The sequence below is a fragment of the Crocuta crocuta genome, unplaced genomic scaffold (assembly GCF_008692635.1).
Source record: "Crocuta crocuta isolate KB4526 unplaced genomic scaffold, BGI_CrCroc_1.0 scaffold96, whole genome shotgun sequence".
NCBI classification, from domain to species: Eukaryota; Metazoa; Chordata; class Mammalia; order Carnivora; family Hyaenidae; genus Crocuta; species Crocuta crocuta.
This window is the reverse complement of record NW_027531522.1, coordinates 9,059,626-9,080,107: the sequence shown is the minus strand read 5'-3', so window position 1 is coordinate 9,080,107 and position 20,482 is coordinate 9,059,626. Positions and strand designations below refer to the sequence as shown.

The following is a 20,482-nucleotide window of genomic DNA, read 5'->3' as shown; positions in this document are numbered from 1 at the left end:
AACAAGACTGGATAGATGCCTGAGTGTTATCAGAGAAACACAGAGCTCTGTGGCGGTGCGGAAAGGAGAGGCTGGCCAGCTGGGGAGAGGAAGGGGTGTCTCCAGGAGGAGAGTGGCTGGGGGTGGAAGTGAGGGTAAGGAAGAGTAGTCCAGTGAGAGAGAGAGAGGAGGGTCAGGCCTGAGACTGCGCACACTTGGCTGAAGTGTGGGGCTCCTGAGGGGTGTTGGAAGTTACACTTGGGGGAAAAAGGACTGGGGAAGGTTCTAGGGCCCTTGGGTAACATCTGGAGGAATCTGGGACTCCATTCCCCATGGCGATGCAAAGCCAGGATGGACTGATGGAGTAAGGGCATGGCCAGGGCTTTGGTGAGCTGACCTTGGAAGCAGATGGGGAAAGAGTGGATGAGTTGGAAGAGGCTTCATAATAATCCAGAGGAGACCTACTGGGAACATTGTTTACTATGAGGCAAACCATAAGTAATTAATTAAATGAAAAATGAAATGGGTTAAGAAACTATTCTTTTCTTTGCAGAGTGATTGATTTATGCACTGTCTTTCTCCAAAATCTACATCACATCTTTGGGAGACCCCAATCCAGAATCCATCCCTAGCCAGGGCTCTTCACTGTAGGATACAGACAAGCTCAAAATAGACCAAATGACTAAACAGATCACACTTATTTGGAAGGACAAGGACCCTCTGAGTAAAAGTGAGAGGCAAATTGAAGCTGACCGACAACTCTTTCCACCTTGGGCTCCATCCCTGACAGGGGGAAAAGGGATTAATGTCCAAGAATGGCCAGATGAAAAGCAATGGTGAAAAAGTCTAGAAGGATGAACTCAGAAGTAGTGATTTAAGAATAAAAACAGTGGAAAACAACACCGATTCCTTGGGTGGGCAATATTCAGGGTGCCGCTACCTCCAGGGTGAGCATTAGACTCTACTTTACAAGCAAGTCTTGTAATTTATAATTATCCCAGCAGAGAATCTTAGACAAACGCCAGATAATTTATCTACTCATGAACAAATATGGAGCAACAGTTTTACAGTGACTCTAGTATTAAAAATGCTCTTAAATATGATTCTGAAAGCTCATTTGATAGATATGCAGATCCAAAGGAAGTTAGCATCACCTGTTAGACGATAGTAAATTTAAAGGATTGACAGGTGAAATAATTGCAAATCATAGTTCCTTTGTTCTATTTAAATTGTCGCCTGTTATGTAGAAGGCTGGGACCAACTTCCAAGCACTGGTCTCCTTTTTTGGCAGCACCAGGAAGGGCACTCCAGAACAGAAGGCGGGTACCTCAACGACACACACAGGTACATGTGGCACTTGCCTTGGCTGAAGTGAGCTCGAAAGCCCCTGCTCTGTCTGGAAGGACCAGACTGGAACCTCAGAAACAGGCTGTTTCCTGAAGAGATGATGGGGTTGGCCAGTGGCTGTCTTCCACACATTCTGGCAAGGCGAGTGGTTGTGGGGCTTAAACCGTCATATGCCTACAAATTAAGACAGCAGAGGAAATAGTAGTTCAGAACGTCAGATTTACACCCATGGGGCCCATGGTCCATGGGCTATCTACACATTGGTGAGCTGGTGGAAAGTAACACATTCGCTGGATCTAGTGCTTTATTTCATTGTCTCGTCACCTAGTCCATGGGAGCGTCTGAATCGTTGGTTGTGTTTAGGGAACGTATATGGATTCCAGCGGGAGTTCCTCTTCCAGAGCCACAGTTACATCCCTGGATATTTTACTTTTACAGCCCTCCCTTCTCCCCTGACCTCAGCACATTCCATCAAGGGCCATGTCCACAGGTACTGAACTGTTTGCTGCAAGAATGAATATAAGAACAAACAGATGAGAAAGAAGGATGAGTAACCATTTGTTTTCAGAAACCCAACATTTGCCAGAACTTTCTGCTTTGCATCAAATAGTGGTCAAGAAGGAAGAAGGTTGGCAGAGTTCTTTCAAATTATATAGTGGTATGAGCCTAACCCAGAAAATTATCTAATTATTATTATTATTAATGATAATGATATGATAACAATAATAATAATAATAATAATAATAATAAAGTACTGGGTTCTATGTCCACCCAGGGCTATGTTGGGACTTAGCTGACCCTTCATGTGTACTAATGGAATAGAGTTGACATTACGTGGACCCAGATCACTATACGGGTTTGTGAAATCGAAACTTGGCTAATTTCCTTGGAACTCAGTGTATCTGGTGTGCAATTTTTTATACACTTCTGCATAAATGGGGGAAGTGAATTCCTTTTCTTTGGATGATAACAATAATGAATAACAACCATTCATCAAGTGCTTACCGTCTGCCAGCAACTCGTTCAACCCTTCATGCACACTATCCATTTCCTCCTCCCCAAATGTCTTCCATTTTTAAGAAAACAAATGCTACACAGAGAGAAAACTGTGTGGCCAGCTTCCACAATTCCTAAGAGGGAGCAGGTCATGTTAAACCAGACAGCTAGATTCTAAAATTGAGAACTGACACTCTCATATTGTCTAATGCAAGATACCAATTAAGCAGGGTAGATGCATCAACTGCCAACCACCAGAGTGTGATTAAAATATGAAGTTAGGACATGGCTGCTTCACCCAAGATAAATTATCATTTATATTTCCTAAGAAACACATGAGGAAAAAAAATAGAAACTTGGGGTATTTGATACAAGGAAAGTTCACACAAATTACTTTAAAATATCTAGTGATGATTACAATCAGTGTTCTCTCCAACACATACGTATGATTGGGAGGCACTTCTCAATTTAGTTCATTATAAACACATGAATCAAACATTAGTATGTTTAACTCTCTACTGAGGAGCTAAAACTTTTGCAATAATGAACGTTAAATAAATGTGGTTCTAGAACACCATTTCTTTGTACTTTTTCATTGTTTTATTTAATGTTCACATTTTAATTTTTTTTTAATTTTTTTTAATGTTTTATTTATTTCTAGGAGAGAGAGAGAGAGAGAGACAGCGTGAGCAGGGGAGGGTCAGAGAGAGAGGGAGTCGCAGACTGAAACAGGTTCCAGGCTCTGAGCTGGCAGTCAGCACAGAGCCCGACGCAGGGCTCGAACCCATGAACCACGAGATCATGACCTAAGTGAAAGTCGGACGCTTAACCGACTAAGCCACCCAGGCGCCCCTTAATGTTCACATTTTAAACCTACATGTCCAATAAATAAAACCTTAAACCTGATTTGTATTGAACATTTAAAGATTGACTAATACCTCAGTTACATTTTCTTCACAAAGTCAAATTATATTTTCAATCTAGCAATGACTGCTTCTTTTGAACACATTGAACACCATCAATAATAGTCAAAACAATGTATAAATCAAGTGGCATCTGGGTGGCTTAGTCAATGAAGTATTGACTTCAGCTCAGGTCATGAGCTCATGGTTTGTGAGTCTGAGCCTGGCATTGAGCTCTGTGCTAACATCTTGGAGCCTGGAGCCTGCTTTGGATTCTGTGTCTCCCTCTCTCTCTGCCTCTTTCCTGCTGGTGCTCTGTCTCTCTCTCTCAAAAATAAGTAAACATTAAAAACAACAACAACGTATAAACAAGACTACAAAACCTCTTACTATATTTATACTTCAACCTACTCTCAAATGTTACCACCATTGGTTTAACCCGAATTTTTAAAAAATTTTTTAAAATGTTTATTTATTTATTTTTGAGAGAGAGACAGAGTATGAGCAGGGGAATGTCAGAGAGAGAGGGACACAGAATCTGAAGCAGGCTCCAGACTGTCAGTCCAGAGCCTGATGTGGGGCTTGAACTCATAAACCAAGATATCATGACTTGAGCCGTAGTCAGACGCCCAAACGACTGAGCCACCCAGGCACCCCGACTTTATTTTTTGTATACTTGGCTTTATAATTTCCTAAGGTTATACAGCTATAACATCTTTAGATTTCAGTAATGTTAGATTAATACTGTCTTGCTTTAAAGAGTACCTTCCTAGAACACCTTAAGAGTCTGGAGAATGTGCCAGTTGACTCTCGGTTAAGACGATCTGCACAAGACTATTTGCTTCTCTCAGGGTGATGTGTTTGTTTAGTACAGAATTTCTTATACTTTGAGGAACACTGGGGCTCTGTGAGGTATATAGACTCCTCCACCAAAAAAAATACCACCAACAAAACAACACACACAGTGAGAGAAAGTTTGTAAGTCCATACACTCACAACGGCAAGGCTCTTTTAGTTTCCTTTATTTCTCCCCAAATTCAGAGGCCTGGTGAGTAAGCAGGTATCATTCCTTCCTTTTCTAAATGGCTGCAGTCCTCTTAAGGCAAAAAAGTAAGGTAGAAATTTAGGGCTAGATGGAACAAGCTATTTCCCTGGGGATCCTTTGAATGGGCACATCTTCCAGAATGTCTATGTATTTCTCAGGCCTCCTCCCCCAGAGACCCTTTAATCAAAGGGCCTTGGCTACGACTCATATGGCTGGGCATTGCTTTGCAGGAAGTGGATTTGAGGTAGAAGCTTTCCAGATGTCCTTGAATCAAAATTATATACCAGGGAAACACTAAATTTGATTAGCATGTTGTAATTTTATGAAGACCACCAGAAACATCCTAATCTAGTCCTCAATACCATGTGATTTTTTTGTTTGTTTGTTTTGATGAAGAAAATGAGACTTAAGTTTGCTAGCTATTAACGTTTTGCCTCATCCAACATAAGCTAGGGACTTCTCCGAGATCACACACATAGTGAGTAGAGTCAGGAACTGATCTCTCCTCTTTCCACATTCTCTATTATATTGCATCACTTCTCTTTAAAATGCTTGTGGGGCGCCTGGGTGGCTCAGTGAGTTAAGTGTCCAACTTTGGCTCAGGTCAGGATCTCACAGTCCGTGGTTTGAGCCCTGTATAGGGCTCTGTGTTGACAGCTCAGAGCCTGGAGCCTGCTTCACATTCTGTCTCCCTCTCTCTCTGCCCCTCCCCCACTTGCTCTCTGTCTCTGAAAATAAAATAAAGACATAAAAAATACTTAAAAATAATAAAATGCTTGTGATAGTTTTTAAGTTATATATACCCAGACGTCATTTTATGAAAGTGCAGGATCTCAGATCAAGGAAACAATTGACTTAGTATTTTCAAATAGCAATTCTTTTATTTGAGATTGCTCCTAACACTTGTAGTACCAAATAAATTTAATGTTTTTTTTTTTTTTTTTAATTTTAGAGCAAGATGGGGGGAGAGTGGCAGAGAGATTGGGAGGGAGAACCTTAATCAGGCTCCATGTTTAGTGCAGAACCCAACACAGCACTCGACCTGACAGCCATGAGATATGACTTGAACCGAAATCAAGGGTCAGATGTTTAACTCACTGAGTTACCCAGGCATCCTGAAATAAATTTAACTTTTAATTTACAAAATTGTAAGAAAAAAACTACACGGAAGAAAATATGAGAAACCTTGCTCCCACTTATTTAAAATTCTAAAGTCATGGAAATTTTCAATATGCATCTTTCCTTTATTTCCATTTGGTTTCCAAGGCAGACCTAGCAAATTATGCTACTATTGGCTACACATGTAACAGTCACAAAACTTACAGATATATAATTCTTACTTAAGTCTACTGCCAATAGTTTGCTAGACCTGAGATTTGGTTTTCTAATCTGTTACTGAAGTGGTAAAAGTCAGAGAAATTACCACACCCCACCAAGACCTGTACATCTCCATTAACTCATTTCTAGATGACATTAGTAACATTTTGAAATTGAATCCACAAAAGAAAAAGAAGCTACACTCCTGAAAGCTCCAACTACTCAGACTTTAAAACCAAAGACATCTGGTTGAGTGGTAATCTAATTTCTACAAGAAGTTAACTAGTCTCTAAAAAGTATCCAGAGTTTTGTCAAATTTCCAGATCCCAACACACACGTTCAAAATGCCTAATATTTATCACATGAAAGTAGGAGACTTGGGCACATAATAGACAATAAATGTTTCATGTATGGATGAGTGCAGGAATTACATATGTAAGAGTATATGGCCTCTAAGCAAAGAGGACTAAGAATAAGGGAAAGCCCAGAGTTAAGAAATAGCCGTCCCTCTCTCATGGATCGGAATGTATAAATGCATAGCAGGCATGACAGTCGGTAAAAGAGGCTATTCACAGTGGGAAAGAGGTCAATCGGGGCTGCTTTCTGGGCAGGCTTTTTACATTTTGGCCTCAGCGGTCAAGGGAGGAGGGTCTGATCACAGGACACGGGTTATGCCACACGCACAACTGCCCAGTGCCCTTCTTACTGGCAGTGCCAATCTTTTACCAGCACTGTGAGAGAACATGGAAGGCAGACGGTGGGCAGAGGAAATCAGACCTGTCCCCAAAGCCCAAAGTATTCAGAACACATGACATTACAGCGTTCTTGGGAGCCCTCCATACTCTAAGCTCTACCCAGAAGTTAGAACTGAGCCAAACATGTATGAATTTGAATACTTGATGCTTTAAAATCTTAAGAAGAGCTGAGAAATATCAATCCTTTTTCAAAGTTAACGCATGTCAACTCCAGCATAGTGTGACACTGGGCTGGGGAGCCATTCAGGTACGAGACTAGGAATCCTTTATGATGATATTTATAGAGGCCTGGGGTCAGGGTCCTAAGCATTGGTAATTTGAGAAAATAAAGGGAACATTTGCCTTCCCATACACTTACTGATGACAGAAATAAGGGTAACTGACACCACTGTATAGCTCATATTGTTCATCGGAATTAGATGAATGCAAAGATACAAAGCCCTCACAACACTTCCTGGCCCACAATAAGTACTTGAGCGATATTAGCTCTTTTTGTAAAGGGAGACAAAGAGAAAGATAGAATGCTGTTTATGAAATGGATAAAAGTAGGAAGCTATTGAAGCAAAAACAAAATGAGGTCTGAGGAGGGGGTTTGTCCAGTGACATGGATGAGGCTGGAGCATAACCCAAGGATAATACCCACCTAGGACTGTGGGAGGCCAGGGGCAGTGGGGGCAACCCTGACCTGGCCCCCAGTGATTCATGCTCTTGTGTAATCCCCCCACCCCCACCCCACCCAGGAGTGCAAGCTGAACCCAATGATTTGCTTCTTCTAAGAAACAGGTGGGAGCCATGGTGATGGGATGTCACTTCCTTTTTTTTTTTTAATGTTTTATTTATTTCTAGGAGAGACAGAGAGAGACAGCATCAGCAGGGGAGGGTCAGAGAGAGGGGGAGTCACAGACTGAAACAGGCTCCAGGCTCTGAGCTGGCAGTCAGCACAGAGCCCGACACAGGGCTCAAACCCACGAACCGCGAGATCATGACCTAAGCGAAGGTCGGACGCTTAACCAACTAAGCCACCCAGGCGCCTGATGGGATGTCACTTCTATGAGTAAGTTACAAAAGAGGGACCGTTCCATCTCGTCAGCTCTCTCTCTTGCTGCCCCTCTCGCTTGCACTCTGCATTGCCTGCCCTGATGAAGCTCTGCTGTGCTGTGAGATTTCCTCCTCCTGGAGGAGTCGAGGGAGGCCCCCAGCCCGAATCCTGCCGACAACCATGTGAGCGAGCTAGGAAAGAGCTAGGTAACAGGCACCCTCATTCTTAACTCACAGAAATGTTCAGCACTGTTGTTTTAAGGCATTGAGTTTTGGGGAAGTTTGTTATGCACCAATAGATAACTAATGCAGGAGGTGTGAAATGAGGGACTGAGAGAGGAATGAACAATGGAGTCCTAAGGACGAGGATGTCTGATATCACTTATGAACTTGACTGTGCTGCTGCTCTTTGCAGTAAACACCTGCCAATGCTCCAAATATTTAGTCAAAGTCTACTACACAAAAGAGCAACAAGATACTGGTATTTTGGAGAAATTAAGAAAAAAAAGTATAAATTCCAACATTCTCTTAACAAGAGAGAGGGAGAAAGGGAATGGCCATAAGAAGGAAGAGAAAGAAGGCTCGAAATGTGAACCATGACCAAAAAAAAGAAAAAAAAAAAAAAGAAAAAAGTGGCCATCTGGTTGACCTCCTTTCTCTCCTCAGCTCTCTCCTCTCCTTACTTCTCTACACAGAAATTCCTAAAAATATTATGGGAGAATAATGGGTTTTCTAGATCCCCTGACTCTCCTTTCCCTCACCCGGAGTGATCAACCACTGAACACTCGACTGAAGGAGCAAAAATTACTCATGAACTTAGTGACGTGGAGGCCACTGGAGGCCTAATGAGTTGTTTGGGCATAATGATGCGCAGACAGCAACTGAGTGGGCTGAGCTGTGTGTGCAAAGGGGAGAAATGAAGACAGAGTGACACCTTCACTTCTCTTTTAACAGCTGGCTCCTCTAGGGAGGAGTCACTGAGGTAATATGTGCTGCCTGACACAGGAGACGCACTTAGGGACTCCAGTTACCCTGTTTTCTTTCTTTGTTTCTTCCTTTGTTCTTTGGAAAACACGGACATCACAAATTGTTCAGGAATTGATAGGATCCATTAATGTACCAGCTGAGTTGGGGATAATAAAGCATCTGGCCTCCTTGAGGAAAGTCAACGGTTTTAAATCTGTGCTCCTCCCCAAACGCCTTCTCTACAAAACTCTCCCCACCCCACAACACGGCTTCATAAATACTCCCCGGGTGGAGCCTCAATGGATGTCGAGATCCATGGTTAGCACAAGCCACACTGTTCACGTCCTTTCTGTTGTGTGACCTTTGCTGACAGGCTATGCACAGGCTCCAGCCTATCTGACATTTTCCATCGGATTCACTAAGGCCCAGTGGGAAGCACACTGACCTTTGATTCAGAACACCTGGGAAGCACAGGGGCCTTACTGTCAGAACACCCAGAAGCACTCTGTTCCTAGTCATAACACCTGGACTTGAGTCCTGGGTCCATCGAGGGGATTTGTTTTCTTGCCAAAGCCACTTCAGAAGCTTCTGGTTATCATTCCCTCATCTTACAAACGGGGATGGGGAATTCCTCCCTCTGTCTTATCATTGTAAAGATCAAGTACGACAATGTGCTGGAAGTTTTGTGGAAAGAGTATGAATGTGAAGGTAAGTTTCTCCCATTCATTATGGGAATTCTCATCCATATATATTTAGTAGAATTTGGCAATGTAGAGTATATGTAAAAGGTGCCCCTTTCACTTCAATGTGTCTACCCTAGGGAAACTCTTGCATGACTGCACTTAGAAATATGTAAAAGAATGTTCATTGCTATAAGAGTTGCAACAGCCAAATATTGGAAGCAATTTGCACACGCATTCACGGTAGAATGGGTATGTAACTCATGGTATACTCATGAAATAGAGTATCATACAGTGGCAAAAAGAATGTATTAGATCTAAATGCATCACAGGGTAAACAAATGTTAAAAACAGAACGCTGCGTGAACAGAGCAAATAGAAGGATACTGTATTTGTGGTATTATTTGCTTAAAGTTTTAAAACTTGAAAAATAACATATGCTCTATATGAAAAACTATAAAAAATGGAAAAGTATAAAACTAGCTGTGGGAGCCATAAACCCAAGGTCTGATAAGCAGTTTCCTCCATGATGAGAATAGGGATTGGCATCAGTGTGGGAGACACATGGGACTTCACTGTCTCTTTAGGAATTCTTTTCTTTCGAAGGGGGAAAAAAAAGAACTTGAAGCAAGTATGGGAAAATATTACAATTTGGCAAGTCTAGACAGCAAGATGGCTTGTTCTTTATATACTTTACATGTATTACATAGTCTCTACTTTTTTATATTCTTGAACTATTTCATAATAGAGTGTTCAGTAAAGAAAAGAGCATTTAGATCAAGAAAATACTAGGAAATGGAGAGTGAGATTCACATATAAATATGCTCTTTATAGCATTATCATAATAAAGAGGTAATCAAAGCAGTTAATAATAAGCTAGTGGTTAAAGGAATTCTAGTATGTCCATGTTGACTAAATAGTTGACTAAATAGCCAAAGAAACTATTTTTGAGGAGAAACATATTAAATGTTAAGCGGAAAAGGTAGGATACAAAGTGATGTGTGGTATTATCTTCACTACCTATGTTTACATGTGTGTGAATGTGCGTGTGTGTGACTGGATAGGCATGTAAGTGTAAGGCATAAGCCAAAACGTTTCATGGGTTGTCTTTATACTGCAGTATTATGGATGGCATTCATTTCTTTTTTTTTTTTTTCTTCTTTTCTGTATTTTAGAAATTTCACGTGAGGAGCATGTAAAACTTTTAAGTATGGTATATATTTAAGATTGTTAAGTGTGCAGCCAGACACATAAATAAATGACTCCATACAGAGACAAGAAAATACATTACTCAGATGCCAGTACCACAGTATCTAAGCCAGATGGATATTAATGCCACTTAATCTGGCCTTTTGCAGCCTGACAGGAATGTAGTTAAACAGATAGGGGTTCTGTTTTAAGATCTCCAAGACATTTGCTAGCTGGCTAGTATATCCACCTGTACTGCAGACCTCTCTCGGACCTCTAGGCTCATCTATCCAAGTGCATTCCAGTCACTGATGCTCGTATGGCCCCACACACTCTGAGCATCGATCTCTCAAATGGAAGACATCTTTCCTCCCCTAATTCCTCCTTCACCCTCCTTTGTGGCCTCCGTAAATGCCCACAGCAGGTCATGCACTTGGCCAACATGTTTACACCTCTCCCGCACTCCCCAAATCCAATGGATCTGTGTTCTGCCAATTCTCTCTCTGACGTGCCACCACTTCTCTGCAGAGCCTCCTCTGGGTGTGGGACCTCGTCACCTCTTGCCTTGGTCACCACAGCAGCCTGAACTTTTTCCCTGCCTAAATATGGGTCCCCTTTAACTCAGGCTCCAAACAACTGCCTGTAGGGTGCTCTTCAGAAAATGTAAAATCTGTTTCAACAAGACAGCTGAGCGTCCCAATGATTTAAAATATTGCACTAAATAAAGACACTGATGCTTCGCTTAGAGGCAAAGAACAGGTGTCTGACCCGGACGCAGCACACAGCCCAGAGCCCGAAGCCCCCTCCCCGCTGATCCAAACTCCGGCTGCCAGAATGACTCGTGATCACCTCACTGGGAACAGTCAGCACTCACAGCCCGAAGCATATGACCGAGGGGTGGGGGGGAAATGAACAGTAGCTTCCTCAGTAATGTCTGCATTCTCATCTCCAGAAACTGGAATATATTCCCTCAGATCGTGCTGGAGAGTAGGAAGTGAGAAAATATTTCTACTGCATCTCTTATTTTCTTGTTTTACTAAGTTTCATCTAGCTCAGGGCGGATACTAAATGTGTGGGCTAAAATTATTACAAGCTGGAGGAAGAAGAAACTATTTTAATTCAAAAGCAAAAACACACGGGTGTTTAATAATCCACAAAGTATGACAGCGTTTGGCCTGAGCTCCAGAATGGAGTTTTCTGTGCAAACAAATCATGAATGTACATGAATAGATATAAATGTATATGAATATGCTTTTATTGCCATTTTCTGCACCACTACTTCTTTTCTTCTGAACTCATTTGTGAATCTTCTGGAAGGTATTAAAATAACACATTTATGAAGTAATAAAATTCACTGAGATGATATAGTGAAAAATGTGTGGAAAAAATTCTAATAGATTTAAAAATTTTTTAAAATATTTTACGATAAGATAAAATGAGTCTATAACTAATGATGGTAGTTCCCAATGAACTTTGGATTATGGACCCAGTTCTGGGTACCTATGGTCACAATTGTTAAAAAGATAAGATCTATAACATAGTTTTAGTAGTAATAGAAGCAACAGCCGTAGAAAACTTAGGAGTAGCAGTGAACACTTATCTGTCCAAGACACTATGTTAAGTGCTTTTCATTTTTAAAAATTCCAACTTTCCTTATAATTCTACTTTACGCTTGGTAAAAGTGGGGCTCAGAAAACAGAACTCGCTCACAGTCACACACTAAGCAGAACAGAGTCAGTAATGAATCCCGTCCATCGGACATCTGATCAATCACCATGAAACCAACTGAAAAGATAAAATCAAGTTTTCCATGATCTCCAAGAAAGAAAATCATGGGAGCTCAGGAAACAGAATGGAAGTGTCTCGTTTATTTAGAACTGCAGTAAAGCATTCCTACGGAGGCATTTTAGAATTTGAGGCCCCCACGGATTTCAGAACAGTTGGCACCTGTCATGGATCCCCCCCACGGAACATGCATGGGATTCCCAGCATGGCTAACGCAGCAGACTGTGTACCACAGAGCACAGTGTCCAGGACCAATGCATAAACCTAAAATTCCTATGCTGATTCCTAAACCCAGTTTTATTCTTTTTTTTTTTAATTTTTTTTTTTGAAAGAGAAAGAGAGAGAGAGAGAGCACAAGCGGGGGAGGGGCAGAGAGAGAGGGAGACCCAGAATCCAAAGCAGGCTCCAGGCTCCGAGCTGTCAGTACAGAGCCCGACATGGGGCTCAAACTCAAGAACCATGAGATCATGACCCAAGCGCTTAACCGACACCTGACCGACCCAGCCATCCAGGCGCCCCTCGGTTTTATTCTTAGATTCAGATATAAATCCACTTCTCGCCCTTCTCTGGTCTAAAAAACCACACCCTGTCTGGTCTAGCATGGCCTTGTCTCTCACCTGGGCCCTGGCTGAATTTGATTTTCAACTCCGTCTTTACCTTTTACTTCATTTTTAACTCCTCGCAACACATGTCTACTGCTTTGGATTGCCTTAAAGATTATCAGGGTAAAGGATAAGATGTTTGGAGTTTCAGAAGAGATCGTTCACATCGCAGTAAAAAGTCAATTTGGAGGCTGGGAGTCCCTGAAAGATTTTCATGTGTTGCAAATGGTAGTGTAGCTGCTAATGGAATTCCCATTGGAATGGGAACGGCTCCAAGACAGAGGAAATATTAAGTGATAGGGAGGGGAATCCCTTAGGAAAATATCCAAGTTGTTCAAGTCATAAGTGTATGTGAGAAAGGAAATGAAACTGTTACTCATTATAGAAGCTTTCCTCGGGATGGGGGTGTGGGGGTGGGAAGGAAGTAAGGGGCTCCTCTGTCAGTGGTGTTTGCCAGCGAGGCACCTCTGAGGTTAAACACCAGGTTACATTCACAGGGGCACATCTCACACTTCGGGACTTTGTCACCCCTATTCCTTCGTTCTACATTATTGCCCTCGGTCTTCAATTTTTAGAGATTATAACTTCAAATAATTTGTCGTTGTTGCAAGCAGGGACTCAGAGATCACTGGAAATGTGGATAGGAAAAGAGAGCCAAGGAGCTCATTTTGTTTTCACAAATAAGCGTTTACCGAGATGCTGAGCTGAAATGCAAACAGAACGAAACAAAGCCTTGCCCCACAGATTGAGAACTGTGGCTTCCATTCAATTAGTCTTCGCTTTGGGGATGTAAAGTACTGGCACCGCTTTTGGTGACTAATTTGGCACTGCAAGGCTAGGCAGGTTAGCAAAGGCAAATCAGAGAAGAAAACATTTTAAAGAAATCCGTGGGAGACAGTCCTCAAGTATCAGCTGGAAACAGAACTTTCTTTGGTAAAAAGTGAGGGAGAAAGGGAAGAAACGGAGGCAGGGAGAGACTGATTCTTGTCATGGATTGATTTGTAAAACAATAAATATTTAAGGAATCGCTTCCATCTTCTCTTTGAAGCACTGAGTTCTATTATTCCTGGGTCTGTTTGAGTAACAGAACTATTCTGAGTTCTATTATTCCTTTTCTGTTTTGGAAACGATCAATGTTTTTCAAAGGAAGCACACCATGGGTAGTATCTAAAACAAAATAAAACAAAGTATGGATTCTGCATCCCGTGTCTGCTCGGTTCCACCCAGGGTCTCACAGTTAAATAACCTGAGCAACAAGCAGACACTGCCGCCATGGGTGGGGGGAGGGGATCTGGTTTTCTTCAAATCACACACTTTGTTTTCTTTCTCCTCCATGGGGCACAAAGCTTCAGAAAGAAAACAGTTACTCATCATGTGCCCTTTTTTTGAACCAGGCTCTGTTCGCCCCAAAGTACATTTTCTCCAAACGAGAGGCTGGATCAGGACTGTGCTCTGCTTGCTTTTATCGGTTTCCGACTGATTTCTCACAAGGCAGACATTCCATTGTGCTGAGCTAAGAGGATGCTGAAACCAGAGGCTGGAGTCTCCAGGCCCCCGCTGGGGCTGCGGGACTGACCTCTCCCTCTCTCACACTGAGCTACCACCGGCATGTCTCAGGGATCGATAAGACCTTGCAGAGCTCCATGGATTTAAGGCTCGGAAGAGAGACTCTAATTAAGCAATTAAACTGTCAGTTGGAGGTCACTTTAATACTCAGCCTTCATGAAAGGCAACATAATGGAGCCATTTTCGTGCTGACCGTACAGAGTCATGTCCAACCAGTGGGTCCCGCTGCGGCCCGAGCAAGAAGTACTCACAATGCGTCATTCAGGAGAGCCTGGGGTTAATTACACCAGCCACTCCGAAGGGACAGGGACGGGGCGGAAATGCAAACACATGACCAAATTGGCTGAAACCCGAGTGCCCGGTGGAGCTTTCTCATTAGCTCCCTGCGATGCCCACCATTTCAATAGAAGTCAGAAAATTCTGTTTCTCTTGCTTTTTTCGTTATAGCAGCGTGAAATTCTAGAAATCGCGCTTCTGAGATGTTATCTAAGTTCTCATGCGGCTCAAAACAGTGAGATCGTGTATCAGTAATTGTGCCAGGGAGTGAACTCAGCACCACACATCCCCGAATGTGTCATCCGCAATCTTCCACAGAACCACTGACTATCGCAGGAACAGAGAGGGCAACATTCACACATTCATTTACGCAGCCGTGCATCTGTTAGCAACTCATGTACCAAACAGACTGCTGCCTTCGGGATACAACGACTACTGCTGTTGGCTGGTTAATATGAAAAGGGATGGAGTCTGTGTATTACTGTTCCATTTTAAAGTTTTCATTCGTTTCCTTTACTTGTTAAATGTTGCCTATGGTTTCACAAAGTCGGAGAGATGGCTCGGGGTTCCCCATGGGCTTACTCTGCCTCCTTTTAGGACTTCTGGGGGCCAGGCCTCCTACAGGAAGAGCTCTCTCCTGCTCAGCAAGCGGAGTGTGGAGATGACCTCTTACCCAATGCCAGATCGAGCACCCCAGAGCAGAAACCGAAGCTTCGCGAGTCTGTGCCAACCTGACTGTGACCTCTAGAGTGAACCCACGCTGATGTCACGGGACCCTCAGTATCTGTTTTTTCATGCCCACCTTGTACTCCTCTTCCGACTCACAGACACAACTCCTAACTGGATCCGCTTTCTGGGTGGGCTTCCCAGGCACTTGATTTTGTACTGGGCAAGCTCAGATCCCCCGACCGTGAAAAGAGTGAGAGGTGGAGCCATGCCTGGACACCAGTGCCTGGCAGGGTCAGGCACATAGTTGACATTGAAGATTGAAGGGGTAGATGGAGCCCAGACCACCTGACTTCAAAGCAAAGACACCTTCCTCCTCATATCTGGAATCCTAACACTTTCCCTCATATTGACCAATGACCTCTGGGTTCCTCCGAAAGAAAATTCAAAATAGTTTTATTTTCTTCCCCCATTTCTCGGTCGTCCCCTAGTCTGCATTTTGGTTCCTTGCATGTAGCCTGTAAGTTTTATATTTTGCCAGAATACTTCCTCTTCCTTCTGGCTTGCTTGTGTTTAGTGCCGGCCCTGCTATTAATTTCTACCAGGTCTTGATCCAGACCATCCGGACTTCACTTTTCTTATTTTTTAAATAAGAATATGAAAAAAAAAAATCACGATATGACAGTAAATGGTCTCTAATCTCTTCTCTTGCAACCTTAACATTCTATATATCTAAGTGTTTGTGACTATTAGCCCTGATGTCTGTTAAAATTAATATCTCTGCTTCTGACAATCCGAACTGTTACAAGAGTTTTAAAAAACACGATGGCTGGTCCCGTCCAACCATAATTTACCTCGGTATTTAATAGAACACTTGAGCTCTATTAAAAATCCCATGAACACAAACATTACCCAGCAGCATCGTTGCAGCTGAATATTTTTCTCTTTGCTAATGACTCTGTCGCAGCAACTGGACCAAGACATTAATTTGAAGCCTCCAGCATGAATGATTGGCTTTGTATGAACGTAAGCGGCAGAGATATTATGTAAGATGTTGGACTGTTGGGTCCGTTTCACATCCAGTGTCCATCTAGCTGTAAAGGATAGATGGTTGGTGCCTCAATGCCTGCCTTCATGAACCCCTGGACAGCTAACCGTGACTTGGGGCCAAGCTTCCATCCTCTCCAGGACATTGCCCTCCTGCTTCCAAGCTCGGCAGGCCTCCTCTTCCATAACTAGGTCCACTTGGCAACCATACACAGCAGATCTCTACCCCAATTTACCAGAATAGTCCTTCTTCACCTTACTTTATCTTTTTGTAAAGGTAATTTAGGAATCGTACAAACAAAATTAACTGAGCTTATGTGTGACTGCTGTAATTTTCCGTATGAATAATTTGCAAATAAAAAAAAAACTGTAGAGCTTAGGGTCAGCCATGTGTTTTAACTTCCCATTCTGAAAATATAAAATTTATAGGATCAGTTTGTCTCTTCTTTGGATCTCCATCTTGAAAGAATAACAACTTTCCATTGGTCTTGCCTTACCTGTAGGTTATAACCTTTCATCCCCTTGTATCATTCACTGCCATCACTTTAGGAAAAAGCTAAGAAGCTCCTGTCCCTTCTAACCTGCTGTGATCTAGAGTCTTCTATTACTATCCACATCCATCCTGCTCCTTAGAAGGTCTTCAAAGGCTGAATCCAGTAGCTTTGCTTCAGTCCGCTTCCTAGTTGACCTCTGCTGGATTTGATACCTTTGATCACCCACTCTTAAAGTTGGCTTCACTCCTCATTTCTATCCCACCACTCTCTCTGGTTCTCTACCTGCCTCTGAATGCCCTTTCTCTGTCTTCTTTTCCTCTGTCTCTCCATTTGCCCGATAAACGGTGATGTTTCCCAAAGAGTTTACTTGGTTTTTTTCTCTTGAGAAAGTACTACTATAAGTGATCACACCTATTTCTGTGGCTTAACAACTACCCAGATTTACGGAAGTCATCCTCATTGGTACACATCCAGCTCGGATACCATCCTGAGCACTAAACTCTTATGTCAAACTCTGTAAGGGACATAGTGTAGACCTCTAAACTGAAAAGTTCCCGAATCAAACTCATGGTACCTACCCCTTTACTCATTTACTTTGTAGCATCATCACTCACTCGTTCTTCAAGTGAATCGTTCAAGCGAATAGTCTTAACTTCTTCATCTCTATCACTCACTTCGATCTCCACCATGTCATTAGCCTATAAATTTTGGTGACTGTACAACCATCATGAGTTCTCTAACACGTCTCTTTTTCTCTGTGCTCAAGGCCACTGGCCAAGATTTTTCCATAGCTTCCCAAATTGCCTTTATGCCATCTTTCTTGTCCTTTGCCAACCTTGTCCTCACATGGCTGCCCATTATCATTGTAAAACACAGCTTTGAGTTTATGATTCCTCTGTTTTACAGAAAACCTTTATCAGCCCATATCATCTATAGGATATTTTCAGATTCAGAGAGCATAAAAGAATTTGTCCAATCCTGAGGCCACTCACAATGTCTTCTATAGACTTTTGGTCTCTGTGTGCTCCCCACTCATAGCTACATTCTAGTACAACATCTTTCCTATTCCCACGTCTGTGTGTATTTACGCCTCTGGAAACAATTTCCCCTATTCTTTTTCCAAAGCTTCCCTTCCTGGTCTCACCACCACATTTCTACTGGTGAAATTCTGCCACTCAAAGGTCGTCTCCAAAGTGAAACTTTCCCTCGCTTCCAGAACCAAATGAATGCCCTGTTCTGTTTTCTCATGGTTATTACTATCATTATTGAGTCCGAGGTACAGGAGATGTTAGGTGCAGTGCTCTGAGAAAGATGCCTAACCAGGTTCTTTCACTGAGGTCCTGGAGGCCCAGAAGGGAAGCACTGGCCCTTAAGCCCACTGTTCCTTCTGGCATTCCCTCCTGTCCCCTCTTCCAGTGCTCATTGAACACGCCTCTCTGTGAGCACTCACCATCAGTATCGTTAGGATTATGGCTAGCACGAATCAGTAACCTTCTATATGAACAGCAGGTCACTTACATATCTCAAATATCCCAACAACGAATCTGACACAGGTACATATTACCCCCATTGCACAGTTACAGAAACTGCAGCTATAAGATTAATTTTCTCTAAGGAAACACAGCTAGGGAACGGCAAGATTCAGGCTAAGCTCCAGGTCCACCCCACCACAGAGCAAGATTTCTTCACTACAGCACCATGATATTGATGTGGTTCACTGTTTACATGGAAGTCTTGCTCAAGTGATTAGTGGCATCCAGTGCCAAATTCTCTATCTGCCCAGTGGCAGAGATACTCCAACTACTTCACACAGGACCCCCTCATCCTCACAACTTGTGTTGTCACATCAATTATGTGACCTTATCTGCCAGCCTGAACTCCTCCCCGCACCTGTCTTTGGGTGTATTTTCCTGTCTCCATGCCTATGACCAGTTCACATTTGAGGTTTTACTTCCTCCCATCTGATGCCTCCTGCTACAGTTTGTTAAGTCAAGCCCAGTTGCATGCGGAGGTATGGCCATGGTTAATAGAAAACCCTGTCTGTGTATTTATATCTCATGTAGGTAGAAAACTCTACTCATGACCACAGGAGGGAAAAAATGTAGCCATGCTGGGTGTGCCTTTGACCTAGGCTTTGTTTTGTTTACACACTTTTGTATGTAGAATTCTATGGGTTGTGGACTTTACCAAAGAGAAGAGAAGACACTATACCTGGCACTACCCCATTTGGGAAAGGAAGCAAATGGTGGAGAATTGCCCACTGCAGGCAAATCAATGAGGTAAACAATTTGTTTCTGGCCCATTTGAACTTCTCCTGAAGATTCCTTGTTTCAATGCTTTACTTAACCCTCATTCTTAAAGACTATTTTAGGAGTGAACAGAGCTCCTGGTTGATAGTTATTTTCTTTCTTTAGACTGAAGATAACATTCCATTGTCTTTTCTCCTTCTTTTCTGTTTTAAAGTTTATTTATTTATTTTGAGAGGGAGAGAGAGAGCTTGCACGAGTAGGGGAGGGGCAAAGAGAGAAGGACAGAGAGAATCCCAAGAAGGTGCCATGCTGACAGTGCAGAGCCTGGTGTGGGGCTAAATCACATGAACCATGAGATCATGACCTGAGCTGAAATCAAGAGTCAGATGCTTAACCAACTAAGCCACCCAGGCACTCCTGACTTTTCTCCTTCTAATTATCACTATTGAAAAGTCAGCATTTACTCTGCCATTTCCTAAAAGGCAATCTGTCCCCCTACCCAGTCCCCTGGATGATTATAACATTTTCCTTTTATCTTCGGTTTTTTTGAGATTAGTATGTCTTTCTATTTATTTCTCTTTCCATTTACTTGCTTAGTTGATTCTTGTTTTTGTAAATGTGACATCTTCCATCAGTTTTAGGAAAGTCTTAATTGTTAGCTTTTCAAATATTGCTTCTGTTCCATTATATCTCTCACTTTTCCTTCTGGAGTGACAATTAAATGTATATTATACTCTTTGTAAGCATTCTCTATGTGTCTTAACCTCTCTTCTGTATTTTCCATCCTTTTGCTTATCTGTGATTTTTCCCTAGATAGATTCCTTTGACTTATCTTCCAGTTCACTATTTCTCTCTTCATCTCTATCTAATCGGTCTAAAAGATAAGAAACAAAAAACAAAAAAAAACCCTCTTCCATTGAGATCTAAACTTCAGCTATTATATTTTATCCAGTTCTAAAAAGTTTAGTTGGTTCTCTTGCATATTTGCAGTGTCACTTTTTACAGTTTTCAGTTCCTTGCTGAGAGTTTGACTTTTATCTCCATGAGCTTAGTAATCATAACTGTTTACCAATCTTCCACATTAGTATGTTTGTTTCCATTGTCTGTTACTCATATTGTATCTCATTTTTGTTATATCACCTCCACATGTACATGAATATCTTTGATAGTGTGCCGGCTATTACATATGAAAAATTATGAGTAGAAATAAAATCTAGGATGACTTTATCTCCCTTTGAAGAAGATTCTAAATTGCTTTTGCCAGATGTACAAGGATATGTTAATATTACAAGGTCCCCTCTCAGCCAGGGTCCCCTCAGATTTTGGGGGCCATTCAGGTAACCTGAAGCTGGGATATAGTCTCTGTGAAAGCTGTTTTAATGTTGTTTTACCTAGGATATGGTATGGTTTACCAGGACTTCCACCCTGTTCTGGCTCTGACCTCAAACTTTGCCCCTATTTGCCCTGAGAGGCTCACAGAGGTGCTGCTAACCCCTTCTGGATCAGCAAATGCCTCACAGGCAGAAGCTATAGCAGATACTAGGCTCACATCTCTCTCAGATATTAACTCAAAAATTTCACATT

General features: G+C 42.2%; 1 protein-coding gene across 1 annotated transcript in view; it reads right to left on the bottom strand.

Annotated features, from left to right (window-relative positions):
• The window catches only part of CUBN (cubilin), a 298,802-nt gene that overhangs the window by 143,962 nt on the left and 134,358 nt on the right, over nt 1–20,482 (bottom strand). The window contains exon 32 of the mRNA XM_077772461.1: nt 1,341–1,500. Within this exon, the coding sequence (XP_077628587.1) occupies nt 1,341–1,500 (160 nt within the window). The remainder of the gene's footprint in view (nt 1–1,340; nt 1,501–20,482) is intronic.